Raw genomic sequence first — 22,652 nt, forward strand, 5'->3', positions numbered from 1 at the left:
GACTTTTCCCCTAAACCTCCACAGAAGGGGTAAGGCAAATTAGACAACTGAATCCGACACGCTGAAGCTCAAGTAAGGCCGACGTGAGAAGGTAAAGAAGATGTGAGATACAGTGAATAAATGCTGCTTTAAGCTATTGGAATTTTTATTTGCTTCTCGTTTTTTCCCAGCGTTCTCAGAAATGGGAATTAGAAACAACTCATAAGAATTCCACACAACTGGAATCAGAAAGCCAGGAAGGCATTAGTTCCACAGCGCCACGGATTAGCACAGGCAGCTCCCAAATAATGAGGAATGTAATAAACATAGCAAGCCTCTTAGAACAATCTCAGCCCGCCCTCGGACTTAGAGCGTGGAAGGCGCAGGCATGAGTAAAGTCCATCAACAGTATGAGCTGCACCGAGCTGCCGCTAGAACCCCACATTAATGTGATCGGAAGATATTTTTGCTTCCCTGTCGAATTCACTTACTCATTCTGGTTACAAAGCCCGCCAAGACGCTAAATTACCGAGCACCGCATAACAACCCCAGTGTACAGATGGCACACGCGCTAACACCGACTCAAAGCGCCACATTGGGTGGAAATTCGACCTGAGTGAACAGCAAATGGGAAGGTCAGAGTCAGAGTCTTGGCGGGTTTTGCTTCCTGAATAGGCTAGTCTGGCTAAGTAGATTCCCCCCTTTGAACAACTGCCACCCTCCTTGCTTAGTACCAGCATGTGATTGGTTGACCTTTGCAAAAGACATGCCTGGTTCTAGAAGCCCGGACTCGAATCGCACAGAACTGCCTCGGACGACATACCACTAGTGTGTAAGCCTGTCAGCTGCCAAAGTGTCGCTATGGGCATATCTGAGTCCCCTGAGTAGAGCAGTATACTAACTATACTAATATTAATGTTCATATTAGCTAGTAGCTAATAATTAACTTTAGAGGGGATTTCAATCGCACAATCTCAGTATTAAAGAAAATAAGATAGTCTTATGTATAAAGTAGGTGACCGGTTTTAATACACTTGCACTGAAAGAGACTACATAAGAACTTTGGACCAGGTGAACCTGTCCCGAAGCCATTTACTTGCAATCCAAATAGCTTAGACTTTGGCTCCATTCACAACTCCGATGCCGAGCATAAGTTCAAGCTAACGGGGAGGAGGCTAGCAGATGGCTTACTCAACATGTTGAACCCTATGCTTCTCTTGGGGCTGGCCGATAACTGGCTAGAATTCCAGGCCCTAGATCGCGAACAATCGCCTTTTCTAAACCCTTGAACCCTACGAGTGATTCAGGAAAGGACCATAATAGCTATCCTTGCACTACAAACTTCACCGGAACTGCACCAGTTAATTTCGACTCGGTGCGCTTCCGGCGGAAGTTTATCCAAAACCGTATAATATATATTAAGAGTGCCATCAATCTTGATGGGATGAGGAGGATAAGAACAATTGTGAACAAAGTATGGGATTACAACAACTCAGTAAATTCTTTAACAAATAACCTAACAGATAGCGAAGCTATACATTTCGTGCACTAGATAGATGTTATAGAGGCCCCCGAGCTGGAATTTCTCTTTTGACCGGTTAATGTACGACAAGTTCATTATAAGAATGCATCTTGAACGCTGGAGTGGAAGCCAAGGGAGAAAGCTCAGATATCTTTACTTGCCAATGACGAAACCTAGTGTTAAAGACAGTCCAAGGCAAGTCCTTAGGCCAGGGTGGTCATCAATTCAATCAATTCAATTCAATCGCGCATCTGGTGGACAAAAGATCAACAAGTGAGCCTTGCGAGCGTGCAAGTGCCATACACTGGACCGTGACATTCATGCTACAGTTCAATCGATGCCCCAGATTGAATTGATGACCAACCTGTCCCTAGGCGACTCAACCAATGAGGCATGGTGCTTTTGGCAGTATTATATCAAGGGTACTCTAATTTGCGACCAAGCTCTTAGACTCTTTTGGGTGAGCTAGGGGGTACTGAGCCAAATTGTCCTTCTGAGCAATGTTTGGAAAATCCGGGGATCCCCTTTCTCTTCTGGATTCAGGCTACTAGTCTAAAAATCCTAGATTTAGAATCCAAGGTCCTAGGTAAAATTATCTAGAGGTATAAACCCGAAAAGAACTCTCATCTCAATAATGAACAATCAAGTTCAATCAATATTTTCACTCAGTACCATTACGCAATGTAAACAACACTCAAATGAAACCTCCATATCCCTCTCATGACAGTCATGAAGTCAGTCTCTAACAGGCAATTGCAGTCTAATTAGTGAGCCTCTTGAATTTGGACATGGCGTCGTGCGGCACGGCGTCTGACAAAATGCCTAGCTGGGAAATGATCACAGCCGGGCTCTGCTAAATCAGACCACCTCCCCAGAATAACAACGAAGGTTGCCTACCGATCAGCGGCAAGGGACAATTCAAAGCTGTACCCCTGGCAGGTCGAAGATTAGATTAGATGTGCTTCCTATCTAAACGTGAACTGTCAACCACCAGCGGTTAGGCGTGCCAATGAAACGAAGCATCCAGATTCAGCAATGAGACTTGAATACTTGCCAAGCTCAAGTACAGTCAAGCTCTATATCAAGCTCATCGTCTAGTCGTCGAGTAGCGTCCACGCGAAGAGTGATCGACCGTCTAAATCATACGATTCAGGTGGCTCAAAATAGCAAGTGGAAGCAGCCTTCGCCTAGGAAATTATCGCAGCTGCCAATCAGATTGCAGAACAGACCACATACGTCCATTTTCGATCGGCGACACTGCCATCATGACGTTTTTGGTTCCGTGAGGGATATTCCGAGTAGGCGGTGAGCGGAAACCTAGCGCAGCTTCGGCCATCCTTGTGTGGCCCCTTTTTATCATTGAGTCAGCCAAGCCTTCAAGGGCAGGATAGCCATCCTGTTTGCAGGCACCATTACTCAAAGCATTGACACACAGCTAGCTATGCGCATCCAATGTGCTCGATTGTCAGTTGATGTAGTGGTGAGTTTGCCAGTGCCTACCCAATCCATATACATAGTTTGCAACAGGTTCCAGCGCGGCGCCCGTGTCACATTTAGAAATACCCAGGTAGATGCAAATCCTCTCTGTGGTTGAATGGGGTGATCTGCTCTAGGCGCAGGGGCTGTGTGGGCGCCGATGGAAGTTCTCCCGCCAGATTTCAAGTCTAGCCCATGCCACGGAGATGCGATTTTAATGTTTCACTAGCAATATAGATTTCTTGGTATACGAATAAATAGGAGTAACAGGCTAGCAATGGCCTGCAGTAGTACATCAGTTCAAACGTCCCTCCAGTCCCCTTTGCCACTATGGTTCAAAACACCTTATTGTCAAAGTACCACAATATGTGTCCAATCCAACAAACGTTCCCAGACCAACTACCTCCCAATGGGGACTACCATACTCTTCTGCGTACCCAAATTTACGACTATTTCCTTTCAGTCGGAATGCTCAGCTGTGGGCAAGCTCTTCTCAACTCCGACTGTAATCTCCGACACGAAGTGATGGATTACGCAGGCCAACAATCCACTGCCGAGCTGCATGATGTCATACCCTCTTTATTGGACTCGGATTTTGGGAGCTCACATTCATCACGCAGTGAACAACCATATCTTGCAGTACCAGAGGATCGATCAAGATCTCAGACGGAGCCTGCTCTTTTGTATCAATGGTTTTGTACCTTCTGGGACACTTTTAATTCCACTCAGAACGGTGCTGCAATGATACCAATGCAAAACTGCTTAAACTTCCTGCCAAACTTGTCTCAAGACCCTTTCGAGTCTCAATCAATGATATGGCGAGACTCTGTAGAATTCCAATCGGTATATTTAGACTTGGGAATCCTCTGATCCATTTCGGAACTAACATTATCTTAATTTTGAAGTGTCCCAATGTTTTTAACACTTTACCTCTCGAAGGAACCACATCAAAATCGCATTCGGCCAACAGGAGACCGATCACCCCGCACAGCGATACAGCAACGATGACATCTAGCAAAAGAAGCGGGAACAATGCGGGGTTGCTATCCTTTCAAAAGGGTCTTGGGAAATTGATAAAACATAATGAGGCAATACTAAAAAATCTGCGGTCGCATCTAAAAGAAAAATCTGTGGCTGGTAGTCTAGAGCAGTCTAAAGCTTAATGTTACAGTTGGGATATATAAATGAACCCAGAGTAAATAAAACTGAAGCAACAAATATTGTTAAATACACCAAATTGTTATATATGCTCAACTAAGAAACAGCTAATTTTCTTACTAACTTCTGGTTGTATGGTCCTTTCAAGTGTCTTCTCTTTCCTTATTATACTCAAAGGCCCATGTCAACCTCGAGCTGATCGCTCTGCAACAGAGTTTACTTTCCTTCCCTTCTCTGCGGCCACTGCTTAGATATCTATTTCGTCGTGCATCCTTCTATATTTCTTGTAGAAAAGTTGATGATGCTCGTGCCGGCTTTTGTACGCAAATGTAAACATCCATCAACTTTTGGAATATTGGTACTCAAAGTCATTCGGTCCACTCTCTTAGCCTCCTCATGTTGATTTAAAGCACTATTGAAGTATTCTTAACCATCCAAAAGAACACATAGGTTAGTTAAGCACATCGCAGCGGTCGGTAACCTCCATATGTGCGCTGAGCTGTTCTGACCCTTCTCTCCGTTGTGTATACGGAGTTACCCTGTACCTGCAACCTTGACGTAATCGTAAAGGCCGCTACGGCCCGCACGGAAAGGCAGACGTCCGGCTCCCTGGTGGACGGAGGAGTGCGCCGACGCCGCGGCTGCTTTTCGAGCCATCAGAAGAAGCTACCTGCTCGGCTTCAACCAGGACGTTCAGATCGCCAAAAGAGGCTTTCATCGTGTGGTCCGTCGGGCCAAGAGGCGCTATTGGCGTAACCTCATCGATGGCTTCTCCAGCAGTAGCGATGTTTTCAAAGCTGTCCGGTGGCTTAAGCCGCCAGGAGCCTTCCAGCCGCCACCTCTACAGGTCGATAACATCGTGTACGAAAGCCAGATGGATAAAGCTAACGCACTCCGATAGGTCATGCTTGAACGGAAAACTGCGGAAGACGATATTGCAAATGCATAGACACCGGTCTCTCCTCCTAGGTTGATTCCTTTCTCGCCTGAAATCTCGCTGGATGAGGCGGAGTATACGACCACCCAGACTGGCAATATATCTCCAGGGTCAGACAACATCTCCGTCAATCTTCTCAAAGCCGTGTGGCACATCATCGGGATACATGTCTGCCGCTTGTTCGAAGGATGCCTCTCTGCAGGCTATTATCCGAAATCATTCAAGGAGGCGGAGGTGGTTATGATCGCGAAACCGGGGCGAAGAGACCTCACAGAGCCACGAGCATGGCGACCTATCTTACTGCTCTCCTGCCTCGGTAAGGGACTTGAACGGCTGATCGCACGCCGCCTAGCCTAGGCAGCCGTTTACTACAGCATCCTTCATCTACAACAAGCTAGAGCGCTCCCCAAGAGATCTGCGATAGACCCGGTGATAGCCCTGATCTATGATATCGAAGAAGCGTTTACGCGCAAGAAGGTGGCGACTCTAGTTACAATAAATATATAAGGTGCTTTCGACACCGTTATGCGCAACAGGCTCGTTCTGCGTCTACGCGAATAAGGCTGGCCTGACTATCTGGCTTGCTAGGCTGGCTCCTTTATGGGCGGCCGGTCTGCGCGTGTCAGGTACCAAGATACCATCACGCCCTCTTCTCCCCTTCAGTGCGGCCCCTCTTAAGGGTCGCCGGTATCGCCAATCCTCTTCCTGCTCTACACTGAGCCAATCTACCGACTAGGAAACCCTCAGGGTCGCTTCGGCTATACAGATGACACGGCCATCCTGTCCATAGGCGACACAGTAGACGAGACTACTGCCATAGCATCTAATTCCATCGCCGAGATGGTGCGCTAGGGCGCGGCAAACGGCATGTCCTTCAACACGAAGAAGACCGAAGTCATGCACTTCTTCCGTAGTAAACTTAGGACTGCCCCGGCAGTACGTCACGGCGATATTAAGAAGCATCCCGAATCAGCTCTACGCTGGCTTGGTATCTGGCTGGACAGCAGGCTATCTTTCTGGCTTTATGTCGAAAAGTAGGCGGCGAAAGCAAAGGCAGTAGCCTATCATTTACGAGGTCTTACCAACACGGTACACGACCCTCCGCCGAGCGCCGTGCATAGTGCCGTCAGAGCATGTATCGAATTAGTGCTGCTTTATGGCTCCTAGGCGTGGTATCCAGGCAGGACTAGGCCGCGGTAGACCTAGCCTATAAAAGATCTGCCATCATATAATCAGCATCTCATATAAATAATAACCAAAGCCATGAACCAGGCCATAAGAGCCATACTGCCTGTCTGGAAAACAATACCGATCGCTACTCTATACCGAGAGAGCGGGGTACCACCAGTCGATTAACTACTCGATGCAGGGCAACTTAGGTTCTCCGCCCGGCTTAAATCGCTAGATAAAGCTCACCCTCTGGCGAACCGAACACGCCCGCCTAGAAAACCTGCTTACCACGACCTCATCAAACAAAGATATCAAACACAGACAGAAAACAGCTTCAGGACACGCCTTCGACACACAGGTGAACTCCTGGCATCCTGTACGCGGCCGAAACTCATTCAGCGATGCTTCCATCAAGAACAGATGCCTCCGCTTTAGATGGCATCGAAAGAGAAATCGGCCGATGCCTTCTCCCGCTAGGTCAAGTCTCTCGACCCCCCTACCTTGATGGTATACTCGGACGGCTCTCTATCCTCGGAAGGGGCAGCCAGCTATGGCTTTACCATTCATCAGAACAATGTCCTAATCTTTGACGGGTCAGGTCGCCTTAGATCTGCTGAGGTCTTCGACGTTAAAGCTACTAGAGCATTAGAGGGCCTGAGGGCTGCCCTAGACGTGCGAGAATCAGTAACAGAGAACATTTTCATCTGCCTAGACAACCTGGCGGTCGCCACGTGCCTACGAGGCACACCATCCGACTCCTCTCAAGGCATCTTTCTCGAGTTCCAAGCGCTAGCAGCATCGCGAGGAGCCATACATATTCGCTGGGTGCCAGAACACTCTAACGTCCCCGGCAACGAACAAGCCGACAAGCTGGCAAAAGCAGCTTCATCACTCCCAGAGCCTAAAGGGGCTCAACCAACGCTAGCCTACCTACAAAGGATCGCGCGACAAAAACCGAAAGAAGCATTCGAAGCATAGTAGTCCACCTCTGCTCCTAAGTATTACAAAAGACTTAATCTCAAGGCGACCACAGGCTGCCTGCCGGAGCTATCACTCCCGCAAGCAGCTTTGCACCATCTGCTCGCAGCAAGATCCCTTCACGGGGACTTCGCCGCATATCACGAGAGATTCGACCATATTAACACACGCCTAGTCTGCTTATATGGCCGACGCAAAGCACCGGATCACATCTTCTACTGCAGAAAGATACCGCCGCATCATCGGATAAGGCTTACACCCTCACCGAATGCAGCGGTCAATCTAGCAATAGGAAAAGACTTTACCAAATATATCGACCTGTCCAAGGACAGCGCGTTCTTTAGAAAGATTTGCCCTCGTTATTAGGCGACCGCGACTGGAGAAGCACTCGCGACTCTCTTTCTTTCTTTATCTTTCACACATTTCTTTTGTTACCTTTTCTTCCTCTCTCGTATGCTCACGGCCAGACGAAGGGCGCCACCACGCCCTCCATCTGGCCGGGACCACCTTGAGGTAGTCTCGAGCTGCCGCTCACACAGACTGATCTCAACTCTCCTGATATCAGGCCAAAAGCGGCTGCGATATGCCAGTTCCGCCTTGTCGTCCCGCTGACGGGTAACAGGCCCGATAGGATGCGCCATTCGTGCCAATGACATGCTGGATAGAGTGCGGTCTACTGACGCGTTTGCAGAAATCGGGTGCCGAGGGGAAGACTAATTTCGCGTTGCGAATAACTAATTCTTTGTAGCCAATAGCATTTCTGTAAATAGCGTGTAGATAGATTCCCACTCCTCTAGCTCAGCACGTCCTGTGCTCCAGTAGGAGACTTTTCGGGGCCTACGGCCCCCCGGACGAAAAATATACATACATATGATGGATCCAAAGCCTACCAGGTGATCAAGAGCTACTTTTTTAATAAAATAAAATCTTCTGTGCCCTTAAATTTGCTTGACCCATATCTCAGTTTGTGAATCAATGTTGTGGTGTCGTTGCGCTGAATAAAGCTATTTCAAACTCGTTGCATGTAAGGGTCAAAATCCGGAACCCGAAGCTTGGCATTGATCAGTGATCATTGATAACGGCAAAGTTCAGTTGTTTCATTCTGGGGGCTTTTTTTATTATTAATAGGGTAATACGTTTAATCTACCAGTAACTTCTCTTACATTCTCTTGGCTAATGGCCGCCTTTTTCATTCATTCTCCACATATCTTTGTCTCCTGTCGATGAAGGTAACAGTCACAGTTTCATCCACAAGCCTTGTCCCTCTTGACGTCTCTTCATCTCGCGCGAGGCAAGTACGAACAAGCCTCCAACAACCAAGGTGCTTCCTGAGAAAATTTGCGCACCGACATAGGAGCCTCCACTTGCGGAGATGATGGCACCCGAAATCGGCGATCCAAGTAAAGCTCCAATTCCAACACCAGCAGATATTATTCCGAGCCGCGCTCCAATCTTTGACATGTCGGAGTTGATGATAGTTACCACGGCTAGGAAAAGTGACTGAACTCCACCTACAGAGAGACTGTAGAACACAGTCCAGACGTAAAGCCCTGGAGTCGAATGAACTGGAATCCAAGTGTACATACATAGAGCAGATGAAAATAAGAATGCTATAAAAACATTCATCGTGCCAGTATGCCTGGCAATGAAGCTTGGGATTAGACGGGCTGGAAAGCCGATACCGTTCAGAACAAGCGTGAGGTTCAGAGAGTCGATATATGATAGCCCTTGTTTCTCTCGTGCGTAGGAGCTGAGGAAGAAGAATGGGAAAAAGACGCCTAGGAAAGCCTAGATGTTTATAAGAATATAGTCTGAATAGTAAGATCTGGGGGTCATTGGAGATAGTAACTTACCAGGAATGCCCCAAGAAGATATAGGGTGAATGCTGCCTCCCCAAACACCGACCAATCTATAATGGGGCCCGACTTTCTAGGCGACTGCCTCGGCACACCGGACACTAATGCAATGGCAAACGTGCCCAGCTGTATAAAGCCCATCGCCCTCATAGTCCATCCAAAACCAATTGTTGGTAGTAGCATTCTCGCCATACTTGGGTAGATTAGACCTCCTGTCGTGCTCCCACAAGCTGCAATTCCCATGACAAGCGGGAGCCTTCTCTTAAAGTATGTGGTAATAAGGGTCATCATCGGGGTAAGAAGAAGTCCATTACCGAGGCCGGTACATAACCCTTGCGCAAGAAGAATTTGCCAGTATGTTTGACTTAGAGAAGTCATAAATGTCCCAAAAACGACGAGAAATGCGCCGATAATCGTGGTGATGCGAAAATAGCCGGCATCTGTAAGACGGCCGCTGATGATTCCTGTGAAAAAGAGGAAGAATACGGCTAAGGAGCCGACCCATGAGATATCGGAGCGTGAGCGGTGCAAATTCGAGACATAGTAGGTTTGGAAAACGCCGAAAGATATAATCATGCCCCTTTCATATTATCAGCTCAAGGGGCACCGCTATGGGTACGTAGAATGTTACAAACCAAGTATTCATAATTGTGAGGAAACAAGCCAATACTAGGGAACTAAGGATTAGCCTTGCATGGTTTACTTCGCTCAAGGTTACCTACCAGCCATCCAGGCTATCCAGCCTCCTTCTGGTTGCGCAGTTGTTGATGCGACTGGGTCAGGAATTCCGTTGCTCAGAACCAGACTCGGGACAGGCATCAAGTCTGAATCACCTTGCCTTTCGAGGTCTTGTTGGGGGGTCGATGAGTGGCCTCCATTTTCCAATTTCGGTTCCATGCTGCTGGGAGAGCTGCTTGCTTGGTCGTGGTCGAGTGGATTGTTCTTCATGCCGCGCTGTATTGTCCTTTGGTTGGTAAGTGTATCAATGTAATACAAGACCGATGCATTGCTGGGAGCAACATCTCTGGAATGATGATCCAAGCTTGTGTATTTTATATATACAAGGAGTCAGAAAATACTGGGTCGTGCTCTGGTAAGGGGGGCAACGAGTTGGGATGCTTTCAAATGCCCCGGCACCTCCTGTTCAGCTTATTTAAGCACCAGGCAACTATAGCTCAAATTGCGTGTGAGAGCTGATATACACGTAGTAACTTACCCAAAGAAGCTAGCTATGGAGAAAGACGCACGCCTAGTATTTACATTTGCTGCCCCCCCTTGTAACCATATATCACCAATCGCCCCGGTAGAATTCACCGTAGAGCTATACCTAATATGGATGCAAAACCCGACCATATTGCTAAGTTCTGACGCAAGTCCTTGCAGATCAAACTCTGGAGTGAACAACAGTGGGTCTGGCCACTAGCTAAAAAATTGAATGAATCATTCCATCACTCGTTGCAACAGGACCAAACTATCGCAATGGCAAGAATTAAGGATGATCATGGCTAATTTAAATCGCATTAGCTATCTCTCCCTTGGCAAGAATACGCGCGTGTACTGAAAACATTCGTCATTCTTAAAGTAAACAATGAAGTGGAATCATATTGCTATCCGAGCCAAGACACTGGAAACAGACTGAAATATCCCTTGAGTTGTGTTGAATCTCCCGCCAGGTCATAGCAGGGGGTTACAGCCAATTAAAATGCGTCCATGAAAAGATACCTGTTGCCCCCCTATTTCAGCCCTGTGATAGAAGTACCAGCAATCTCTCGAGTTACAAATCGCTACATCACACTGCTCACGTTCCCAATCTATCAAGAGGTTCCACCCATGTACCTACTAGAAGATGGTGGGCATGTGGGGCCTGGTACGGCCGGGAGGTTCAACACAGCTCAAGGGATAAAGAACTATTCTCGATCCTGTCAACTAACATGCGGTACTTATGTCATCCTTGTAATTCGAATTCATGAATACTATTAGTTCTACCTTCACATCGCTCTTACTTGATTTTACAAAAAAGAATCAGTAGAGCATCTTTTTATTTTTCGCCACAGCTTTCATCATCTACCAGCTCATGCTAATAATACCATGATATTTCGTATTATGTGCGGCGGCGAAGTCTATTTTCTACATGGATACCCTGAGCTTCATCTCCCTACCACCGAAAACTTCCTTTTTCGCGTCCTTTTTCGCATCCAGATATCTCTCAATTGATTTGAACAGACACGCCGGGCTTGAGCCAGCGAACATTAGACAAAATACCTTCCTCCTCAAACTCTGTCTTGAGCTCCTCCTCATGTTGGGTAAAATGATCCCAGGACTCATAGTGCATAGGTACAAGCACATCTGCCTTAATATCTCGGAAAAGACGAGCCGCTTGGCGACCATCCATAGTGATCTGGAGGGCATCACCCGGTTCTCCAGGCTGTCCCTCGCTATTGAACCCATCGAATGTGGCTTTGCCAAGATTCATAAGGGCAACAGCGACATGGTACTGATCAGCTATTCTGGCAAGCTCCTCGATATAGACGGTGTCGCCGGAGAAAAAGACGGCGTTCGGGAGACCATCAGGGGCAACACCGAAATCTTCGGTATGTACAATAAAGCCAACGCATTCGTGGCCGGGCCAATGCTTGCAAGGCGTGGCGGTGATATGGAAAGTCTTTCCAGAGATGCGGACCTCTCTCTTCTCCCAGTCCTTGAAGCCAAGCACGCTGGGTCGAGGAGCGAGGTTCTTTGCACCATCATCTGTGGTGACGACGTGTCGGCCATCGAGAAGCTGGCGGCCGAGCTCATCCAGGTTGTCAGGATGGTTCTCATGGCTTAGAAGAACGGCATCGATATGGGGAAGCTCCTCCATCTTGATGGCCGGGTCGTCATGTACCTTGAGTACCCCGTCGCCAACAGTCGGCCATTCGCTGCCGGCGGGAGAGAAGAACGGGTCCGTCAGGAAGGTGATGCCATCGATATCGAGAATTGCCGTAGCAGTCCCAATGTGAGTGATGCTGACCTTGTTCTTGAATGTAGAAGCAGGCATGGCTGATAAGATTTGGTGATAGAAAATGAAGACTAAGCCGGAAATTGTTATTCTGGAGCAAGAGAATATGAACGTGAGCTATATTTATGCACACGGGAAAATAACGAGGTGGAAAACATTAATCTCAAGTTACTAATTCACACACTTCGATAGGAGTAGACGATTAGTAGTATAACGTTTTCAAAGCAGAGAATGCTGAGTAAAGCGGAAATACCGACCCTACCACTTTGCCACACAAAGTTAAGGTGAGGGTACTAAGCCAGGAAGGGATGCAAAACCCGACCCACACGGTCATAACGTTAATGCACAGCTCACTCATTAACAAATATTTACCCTTGTAAGCCATCTCTTTAAGCCCTGTAGTGCTTGTGGACACTATTACGTGTGTTTCTCACCAAAAGCTCCTCATCAAATTAGTTTGGCATCTGTCTCAGTGCACCCATGAGACTCATAAGCATTACTGGGCTCAAAGAGACAAGGCAATTGACATAAAATCCGTTAGCATAAAGGGTTCTGTTAGCTTTTCAAGCATTACCATACATATTCCTTGCCCTTGAGAGGAGGAAGACACGTCCCGATCTCATAGCCTTTCCAGCAAACATGCATTCTCCACTCCCCCGGCTTGATGAAGGTTCGCAAGTGGCAAGAAGACCCTGCGTCAGAATTGCAGGAGAGGCAAGAATTGAGTCAGTTACCTCCTTCTTTTCTCGCATCGAGTTATCGGACCTTTTATCTCATTGACGGGGGTATCGCCATCAACTCAATGCTGGGCAACGTAGTGTGATGGAAAATGTTCGGCTTGCTCGGAGTACCTCAACAGCGGTCACCGCTGCGAAGGGTATTTGAAGGCCTTATTTGTACCCTGTGTTTCGGGTACACTTTCCAATGCGATCGATTCGGAGAACCAGCGCCTAGTCAAGGCGCAGGTCTTCGACGACAGAAGTCTCGAAAGTGTGGACGTAAATGGATGGTTATTGCCGAGACGTTAGAGGAGGGGAAGTGGCTCTTACGACAACACTCGAACCCCGAACACAGCCAGCATAACCACAGCCGCAGCATCGGCCATCTGCTCATCCCTCCCATCAGAGACTCACCGAGCCTATCAGGACAACGGTCGAATCGACAAGCCGCCGGGTCGGAATTCGGGCCCGTGACGTACGTGCTATCGTCCAGGAGCAGCATCCTGAGTCATCCTTTACACGAAAAGACATCTATAACGCCAGGTCTCGTATCAACCGAGACAAGCTGGACGGCCACACTCCTACTGCAGCCCTGATCAAGCTGCTTGACGAGATGAAGATTCCCTATCTCGTTAAGTGGGGGGGCAATAAGCCAAACCGTCTTGTTGGCCTTATCTGGGCCTTTCCTTACTGCATCCAGATGTAGAAGCGGTTCCCCGAGGTCATCAGCTTCGACAACACATATAACACCAACCGCTTCAAGCTTCCCTTATTCCAAGCAACAGGGCAGACATGCCTTAGCTCTATCTATAACGCTGCATTCGGTCTGATAGATAACAAGAGGAGAGAAGGGTTCCAATTTCTCTCCGGGAGCATTCGGCAGCTAGCAGAGCAGCACTCCATCCGGCAACCAGATATGATCGTCACCGATTTCGACGACCAGATGAAAGCCGCATTAAACGACCAGTTCCCTGATGTACAGCAGCAGCTGTGTATCCACCACATCAATTCGAACGTCCTGCTCAAGTCAAAGCAGAAGTGGGTTAGGGCCCGCAGCACCAGCAGAAATAGCAGTCCTGATACCAGCGACAGAGAGGCAACTACCCCGCAGCCACAAGCTCGACTATGCCCCCAAGGCCGAGAGTTTGTTCATATGCCAATAACCGAGGCTATCTCTCATAACTATCGAGGAGTTCTCACCATGTGGAAGCTCGTCTTATTTGCTAAGACTGAGGAGGCCCACGAGGAGGCATGGGCAAACCTCTGTAAGGAGTTTGACGACCAGCGAGCTATCCTGCGGTATCTCAATAGAACCTACATATCCGTCAGGGCCCAATGGGCCCGCTGTTTAATCCGGAAGTATCGCAATTTCGGCGTCCGCGTCACATCTGGGACAGAAGCAAGCAACAACATCAAGAGCTATCTTCTGAATGGTATGAGCAATCTCTATCGCCTTTTTGAGGCTATGCAGGACATGATGAAGGACCAAGAGCGAGATTTCAACGATGCCTGCGAAGCGGATGAGGTACTTACCGCACGAGAGTATATGGGGTCCAGCTCGGGGTATCTTGGCGAACTCCGGACAGCGCTCTCTTCGAAGGGTCTCGGACTGATCACGAAACAATACCGGCTGGCAAAGAAAGCGATGCGGACAGAAAAGAATCCGTTTCCTGACCCTCTGGGGGATTGCGGCGAGGAATGCTCGGTTTCGACCGAGTTTGGTATCCCCTGTTGCCACAGGATATACTCAAAGCTGGTGAATGGCATGCCTTTCACTAGGTGGGAGGTCCATCCGCGGTGGCGACTACGAGAACCATCCTCTCAAGATGCATACCGACGAATCCTCGACCCTAGGATCGCAACTGCTCTCCGTGGCAAACCTAAGAACACCACACAGGCCATTCCAGCGCGGCTAGCCATCGAGGCAAGCTGTCAAACTAATAGCCGGCCGACCAGAAAACCAGCAAGCCAGGCATCAGGGCGCAGACGTGGGCGACCACTAGGACGTCTCAATAAGCCAACGCTAGCCAGGCTTCCACTGGAATCGAGCCAACAAGTTAGCAGCCAGATTACTAGCCAGGCCAGTACCTCATCCCAGCGCCAAACGCGCAGACGGTCAGCTGTTCTTGGAGGTGGACGAACTACAGGAGTGCGTGCCAGCGGACGGAAGACGCAACCTAGCATTCGTAGGCGAAGGAGTCAGTGGGAGCTGCTTGACAGCGACGAGGAGGTACTTCCTTCGGCAGGGCTGCCGTCAGATCAGATTAACAATCAGATATATCAATCAATTCAGATCAAATACGGTATTTTAACAGATCAATCAATTCAGACACAAGCATCTGTGCATCTGATATATCTGTGTCGCACTGAGCGTGCTTAAAGGGTTTGAAGGTCAGGTCATTCATAATGAGCAGCAGTAGTGAGTTTTTTTTGATTGTTCTTCTGTGTGGGGTATTCCATCCCACAGGTTTTACTTTAAATCACCCAGCTTGATTACTAAGGGCTGTTGTTCTTGAGGATCATTGAGACCATGCCCGGCCTGCGACAGAGAGCAATCTACAGGCAGATTAATTGGTTAAGTTGCCCCTTTTTCCTACCTCTTGCTCCAGTACAACACAGCCCTAGCCAGAAAAGCCAACACATCCGTCAATGTTTGGAAGCATATCTTGGCTGATGGGTTTCAATCTGTTGAAGCCCCTGCTGATTGCAACATACAATGTCGGAGACCGCTATAAAAGGCAGCCTTGCTGGTAGCCCGTCGTCATCGCCGCCACCACCCGCATTTGCTCGCCTCGGATCCCGGTCTAAGGCCATCGCTAAGCAGTATGATGCCTAAGCAGTATGATGCCGCTTTAACTTTGGCCTCGACTGCCGATTCGTCCGTTGATGACCTTTACAAGATCATTTGGGGCCAACGGCGTTTTGTTATTGCAAGCCTCTTAGATAAGAGGAAAAGTAGGGGCAGGCGAAGCTGGATCGGAAACCATGGCTGGTTCCTTGCAGAGTTGAGGAAAGACAATACATCCAGTGGAGATATCTGGTGTTGCCGGCTCTGCGATGATAAGGGTGCGCCTCGATTTTTCAATGCCCAGTCGACATCATCGGCATCAGCTCATCTTTTCAAGTTCGTGGTACTTGCCATTTCCAGGTTATCACTAACGGCTTTTAGAGCTCACAGGATCACCGAGACCTTTGAAACGGGTTCATCTGGTGACCCTTCAGTTCTCGACCTCCAGAGAAATGGATCCAAGAAACGGCCGGCTTCTTCTTCCCTCCTTCTTCCTCGAGCGAAGATGGCACGGATTAGAGAGCTCTCTGTTGGTTATATCATTTATTCTAATCTCCCCTTTACTACCTTTGAGAGTACCTATCTGCAGGAGCTGTTCCGTCAGCTAGACTCTGATCTTTATGCTCAGGTGCCCTGGGGTCGAACTGCAACCAAAAAAGACCTAGAGGACATACTCATTTCAAAGAAAGCGGCTGTCAAGGAGGAACTCAAAAATGCTGTTACCCAGATACATCTTAGCTTCGACCTCTGGACCTCTCCGAACAGGTTAGCTTTTATTTCCATCCTTGGTCACTTTATCGATCGGAGATAGTCATATCAAAGCCGGCTGCTGGCTTTCAAGAGGCAGATCGGATCTCATGCCGGTGAGAACAACATTGCTTACACCATAAGAAACGTCGTCCGTAATTGGGGTATCGATTGTAAGCTAGGGGTTTCGATCTGCGATAATGCGGCCAGTAATGATGTTTGCTTGCGAAACCTCTACACAACTCTCGACGCCTCGATAACTCGAGCGGACACGGAGGCACGAAGGATGCGATGTTTCGGTTATATTCTAAACCTCGTTGCCCAAGCTTTCCTCTACGGCGATGATGCAGCTTCTTTCGAACTTCAGTCTGAGGCCTATGACATGTTAGAGCGGGTTGAAGAAGACCTCGAACACTGGCGAGCCAAGGGTCCAGTTGGGAAGCTTCACAATATCGTCAAGTTCATCCGAGCCTCTCCGCAACGCACCGAAGCTGGAGACCAATTGGACTTCCCCAGAACAGCTACAATGGCTTCGAGATGCAAAGGACGGCATCAAAGTCTATTTTAAGCGTTGGTATTCGAAGAATAACAATAGTATATCTAGGAGTATCTATATCACGCCTTCGTTGACGCCCCGACCTGAATAAAGTAGATTTGAGCAGTGGATAAAAAGCCGGCAACCTAAGCTCTCGGCAACAGGCAGTGAACTCGAACGATATTACAGGCTCGAACCAGAACAGGTAAATGATCCCATTCGTTGGTGGATCGACCATAGCAATGCTTTCCCACGTTTAAGTAGGTTTGCACTGGATATTCTTGCTACCATGCAGTACCCACCTGCCGTACGTACCCACCTACCGTACACCAAAAAAGATTTTCCCCATACAAAATGCTCAATTTCACTTATAGAGTACGTTGTCAAAATGAAAGATGTTTTCATGAGAAAATATCTGTTATATTAAGAATTGCATGGAATTTAATATTTCCACTTTGGTTCCACAGTGACGCTTGCGGTGCGGTCGCACGGAACTAATATAAAATGTCTCAAAATGCCTCCCTTATCACCTAGCCTCCTCGAAGCTTCATCTAAAATTTTCTCTTCCCTATCTTTCCTTGGTCCCCTCAAATATGCCTCAATTATCTTATACAGAGGACGATGTTATCTAGGCCATGCTAGATGTCATAGAAAATGGCCTCTCCCAGAACTAGGCCGCCCAGAAGAACGGCGTGCCTCCGACCACTCTCTCTGACCGATTAAGAGGCCTACCGTCAAAATCCGAGGTCACCCAGCCTGCTCAGCTGCTTTCCAAGTCGGAGGAGTCTAGATTGGTTACCTGGGTACTTCGACAAGAGGCCTTGGGCTACGCTCCTCCCACAGTCAAGTCCGCGCCACCGTCGCTGCCCTCTTGAGACAGCAGGGCCGGGAAAGGCCTATCGGTGTACGCTGGCTCGCCAGGTTCATTAAACGCCATGACGATATCAAGGCCATGGTAGGGAAACGCCAGGAAGCTTCAAGGTTCAGTTCCTTTACCCCAATGGCCGTCAATTGGTACTTTGATATCCGGGAGAGCGAATATGGCTGGATCAAACCGGAGAGCACGGTTAATGTTGACGAGGGCGGTATAATGGCTAGATTTGGTGAGTATTGATCACTTTTGCTACAAATCTCACTAATCCACTAAAAAATATAGGCTTGGATTCCTTGGTCATTGGCAGTAGCGATGCTAGGAGGAAGGCCTTCCTCAAGGGCTCTCAGTCCCGCACTTGGACTACCTTTATCGAAGCCGTCACCGCAGATGGTCGTCTTCTGAAGCCGGGGATTATCTTTAAAGGCAAAGAGCTTCAGCAGCAGTGGTTTATAGACGTGTTCAGAAAAATCGCCGACTGGTATTATATCACATCCGACAATGGCTAGACGGACAACCATATCGCAGTCGAGTGGCTCAAGGAGGTCTATCTGCCTTAAACGCAACCGGCGGATAAGTCTGATGCAAGGCTCATCATATTAGATGGCCATGGAAGCCATGTATCTGTGAGTATCTACCTGTTCTAGATCGGAAATGCCACTGACGGCGCTGACTGAAAATCCAGGATGAGTAGATGGCTACGTGCTTTTTGAACAACGTATATTGCTGTTACCTGCCTGCATACTGCTCTCATGGGCTGCAGCCGCTGGATAATGGCGTCTTCAATATATCCAAGGCTGCCTACCGAAAAGAACTGCAGAAACTCGCCAGCCTGACCGATTCTGCGCCGGTAGACAAGGTCAACTTCATCAAGGCTTATGCCAAGGCCAGGGAAGTGGGTATGACGAAGAAAAATATACTCTCAGGCTGGAGAGTGACTGGAAACTGGCCGATTTCACGGCGGAAAGCGCTCATACATCCTGAGATTCAGCCGGACAAGAAGGAAGCGACGCCCGGGTCGGACGGCCACCGAGACGGGCAAGTCGACTCTGATAATACGCCAAAGACCAGCCGCCACATCCGAGATATAGGGAAGAACAAGAGCCCGTCAACAAGAAGGCGCTATTCTGTGTTATCGAAAGGGTTTGAAGCTCAAGAGTCAAAGATCGCCTCTCTAAGCAACAGAATAGCCAGTCTGGAGGAGGAAGTTGGGCGGTTAAGCAGAGGCAAGAAGAGGAAGGCGGTACCGAATCCCAACAAAAGATTCATGACATTAGCAGAAGCTCCAGTAACTGGTGACACTATTTCCGAGGCAAAGGAAGCAACTAAAGAGGCGGATACTGTTGAGGATGTGATCGAGGTGGGAGGGATAGAAGAAGTTGAGAGTTCAAATTCGGAGGAGGAAGAATTAGGTGTAGTACGCACACGCGCAGGGCATAAAGTCAAAATACCGCGAAAATATTAAAATCCATTTCATTCTAAAACGAAATTCGAAAATCATTTTACGGGTTTTATTTTTAGTGAATTTTCAACATATGGTTGAAAAATAGCATTTTCTATGGGGGAATTTTCTTTTTGCTATACGGTCGGTGGGTACGTACGGCAGGTGGGTACTGCATGGTATTCCGGCCATGTCAACCGACTGCGAGAGGGCATTCAGTCTTGCGAAGCTTACAGTCAGCTCACAGCGACATTCTCTACTTGGATCGAGCATTGAATCGATCCAGCTACTGAAGAACTGGGTCAGGGGAGGATGTGTTACTCTCGGAGGCTTATGCTCGAGTAACAAGGCCGATTAGAATCCGACGGTGGGGTCGTGAGACCGAGGGAAGGTTCACGTGAGCTACGACATATCAGATATCAATCAATCAATCAAATCAGATCAGATTCGAATGGTGAATTATCAGTTCAGATCAGATTTGGGTCCTAATCTGATTTGATTGATCTGACGGCAGCCCTGTCCTTCGGTAGTAGTTACCATATACAACCCCCCTTTCGACAGCCCCACCCTTTCGTCAAGCAAAAAAAAAATAGCACCACCAAAAATAGACAACTTCACTTATAAACAACTCGGCCAAAATGAGGGACATGTGCAAAATATCTCATCTCACAATAGCAAATAACTATCTCTATTAGAATTTAGGTCTTTTAAGAAGCCGTCCTGACCGCATAGTCCGTTGCTAAGGTACGGCTTCCTCTCTCACTTCAATGACCGAGCTCGCCTCTGATTCTGATTCTCGCTCATCTAAACAGACAGATTCCACCATAACAGACTCGTTTTAAGTCTCCCCTTCAGGTATGGCTTCTCCAACAGCTAAAGTCTCCCCGAGAGTCATAAAACGCCTATTAGGATTCGGTACTGCCTTCCTCTTCTTCCCTCTCTTTAGCCAAGCCAATTCTTCCTCTAGGCTAGCAATCCTCTGCATATACGCCGCTACTATCTATTATTAAGCCTTAAAGCCCTTAGCTATTACGTTATACCATCTCTGCATCTTTGGTATTTTATTTAGCCCAAGATCTCGAATTTAACGGCTTATCTATAGAGTATTATCTAAGCTAAGATACGGCCTAGGTTCAGGAGTCACTCTTAGGCCGCTGTTTAGCCTATCTTATTAGATTTCAGGGTATTATAACGCTTTAGAACGCGAAATTAGCCAGTTACCAGTAACCCTCCAGCCTAACAGTATATTCTTCTTAGTTATTCTAACTCGGCAAGCCTTAGCATAGGCCCTAATAAAATTAACCTTATCTATTAAAGCAGAATCAGTTAATAAGGCAAACCTTTCTAGCTCTTATTAATATATAGCCTTTAACGCATTAAAGACTCTATTATCTAATAGCTAGAGTCTATAAAAGCAGTATACTAGTAAATAGTAATAATAAACATTATTTAAAAAACACATGGCTATCTATTTATCCTTCCACTACTTAGCACTAATTATAAGATAAGGGAAATAAAGGATATACTATTATATAGCTTCTATAACCATCTAAGATAATTAGTCTTATATCTAACTTATTAGCAGGTATAATCTAAGGCAGATAGACTCTTTTAAGCTATTTAATGCCTATATAGTTATTAGTCTATCTATTAGGCAAAGTTATATAATACTAGTCTGCTATCTACTTAAACTTATTAAGAAACTATTATTTCTATAGTTCCTTCCCCTTAAAGATTATACTAAGAACTAAAGCGCAGCCATTAGCAGTAATAGCTTTAATAAATAAAGTCTAATTCCAAGTCTATAATCCCTTAAGGAAGGCCTTATACTTCAGGTCCGCGCTTCTAATAACTAAGCTATCTAGGCCTAAATAAAGAGAATTAATTAATTAAAATATAAGCACTAATAAGTAATAGAGGTAAATACTTACTAAAACCAGTTATAATACCGCCTTTATTAATATTAATAGTATTTTTAGGCTTAATCTAGCTATATTAGCCCTCCTAGATATTAAAGTACTAATAAACCACTCTAGGTATAAAAGAGTTAAACCTTTTAGCTTCTTAATATCTACCTATCTTAGTCTTTAGATCTATATAGCAACTAATAAACTTATTTACCTAGTTATATCCTAAGTCGGGATATTTGCCCTACTATCTTAGCAGGCCTATAATACAAGCGCGGATTTAACTATAAGATAGAGCATAGCCTAAGGACTCCTGACGGAGAATCCAGAAAGCCAGCCTATCCTCTTGGCTCTTAGATAAGCGTCGATGAGGGTGGATCTGTTCTTTTACGGCCCCGCGGCCGTGAAGTCTGTTAATTAGAGTCCTTCGAGGCACTCCCTGTCTATAAGCGGCTTAAGGGGGTGAAAAACCATTGTCAGTAACATCTAATATGACCTCTGCCATGTCGTCCTCTATGTATTTCTATCGAAGTCTTGACCTAGGCATTTTCTTGTCGTTGTCATAGACATAGGCTAGAAAACACGGAAAAGAGCGGTCAGGAATTTGGTCATCTAACTTTCAACATTGTGAGTGTGTCGTGCGCTTGTTAAGGAAAAAGGTGTCGATAAGGCTACTTTCTTAACACTTGCATGCCAAGAAAGTGTAATTACAAGGGAAGGTGAGAGAAGACGTATTTCCTGGACACAGACTTCATTTAGGGTAGGGTCTCCAGATAGTCACAAATATACACTGTCGTGGAAGAAGTTGCAGCCAAGAGTTCTTTGCCGCACTGGTCTACAGCTGATATATACGGTATGTGGGTTCCGGCCACCCCTGCGTTCGTAGATCCTCTGACCGACACATCTATAAGAACATCACCTCGCACTCCCTGAAACACTGGAGATCAACTGGAAACGGCTCGGTTGTGTTACTCTCGCCCGTCAACACAACCAAGAAACTTGCGTGTCTGGCAGTGCTTCAAGCCCCTTCGCGGCAGCTTCATTCATGGTTCCTCTCAATTGAGTATTCGGTATTCTAAGTCCACCCTGGGACCGAACCAAAGACATCCGGATGAGGCGGATGTACATGTTTGTCTAATTCAAGCCAAGCTGATGAAGCAATGACACAGTTCGGCTGCAGATTCAGCTTGATCCATCAAGGTCGCTCTACAATTATCATCACAGATGACATGTCACGAAAAGTTTAAGAGTTTCGAGGGGAAAGACAAGTGTCGTAAAAAAGCATTTCCAAGTGATCATTTTGGATCAAACGAGGATCTTGAGGTCGGATTTGACAAGCAATGCATGTATTCCCATATTGCATCTTATGACGCCCCTGAAGAAGTTTTATGTAGTTGAAGCAGGGGAGATTTGCAGGATTGTCGCGTCGGATGGGATGAATATTGCATCGGTTACCTACTACTTAAGGGGTGAAAGGGAGGGGAGGGGGGGTGAGACGGGGTGACGATCAACTTCCCCGCATTAAGAGGGTCAGAGGAACAGCGTGTCCGGAGGACGCAGAATTCAACAT

The 22,652-nt window shown here is 47.2% G+C and overlaps 2 protein-coding genes across 2 annotated transcripts; one reads left to right on the top strand and one right to left on the bottom strand.

Moving 5' to 3' along the window:
* Positions 1 to 3,282: 3,282 nt before the first annotated feature.
* Positions 3,283 to 4,189, top strand: FOBCDRAFT_233138 (uncharacterized protein). Its single transcript, XM_054707369.2, has one exon. It carries the CDS (start codon positions 3,308 to 3,310, stop codon positions 3,845 to 3,847), a length of 540 nt encoding a protein of 179 aa, XP_054563344.2. The 5' UTR covers positions 3,283 to 3,307; the 3' UTR covers positions 3,848 to 4,189.
* Positions 4,190 to 8,456: 4,267 nt separating this feature from the next.
* On the bottom strand, positions 8,457 to 12,113 carry FOBCDRAFT_244813 (major facilitator superfamily domain-containing protein; the record flags this gene model as incomplete). Its single annotated transcript, XM_059610636.1, has 4 exons — positions 8,457 to 9,008; positions 9,074 to 9,656; positions 9,712 to 9,753; positions 11,302 to 12,113. The coding sequence occupies 4 exons, from the start codon at positions 12,111 to 12,113 to the stop codon at positions 8,457 to 8,459; spliced, it is 1,989 nt and encodes a 662-aa protein (XP_059468023.1).
* Between the last annotated feature and the right edge of the window lie 10,539 nt (positions 12,114 to 22,652).

Source organism: Fusarium oxysporum, chromosome XI (genome assembly GCF_013085055.1).
Source record: "Fusarium oxysporum Fo47 chromosome XI, complete sequence".
NCBI lineage: Eukaryota > Fungi > Ascomycota > Sordariomycetes > Hypocreales > Nectriaceae > Fusarium > Fusarium oxysporum.

What these genes read in the sequence shown, in the direction of transcription:
- FOBCDRAFT_233138 (XM_054707369.2), top strand. Translation starts at nt 3,308, where the DNA reads ATGGTTCAAAACACCTTATTGTCAAAGTACCACAATATGTGTCCAATC.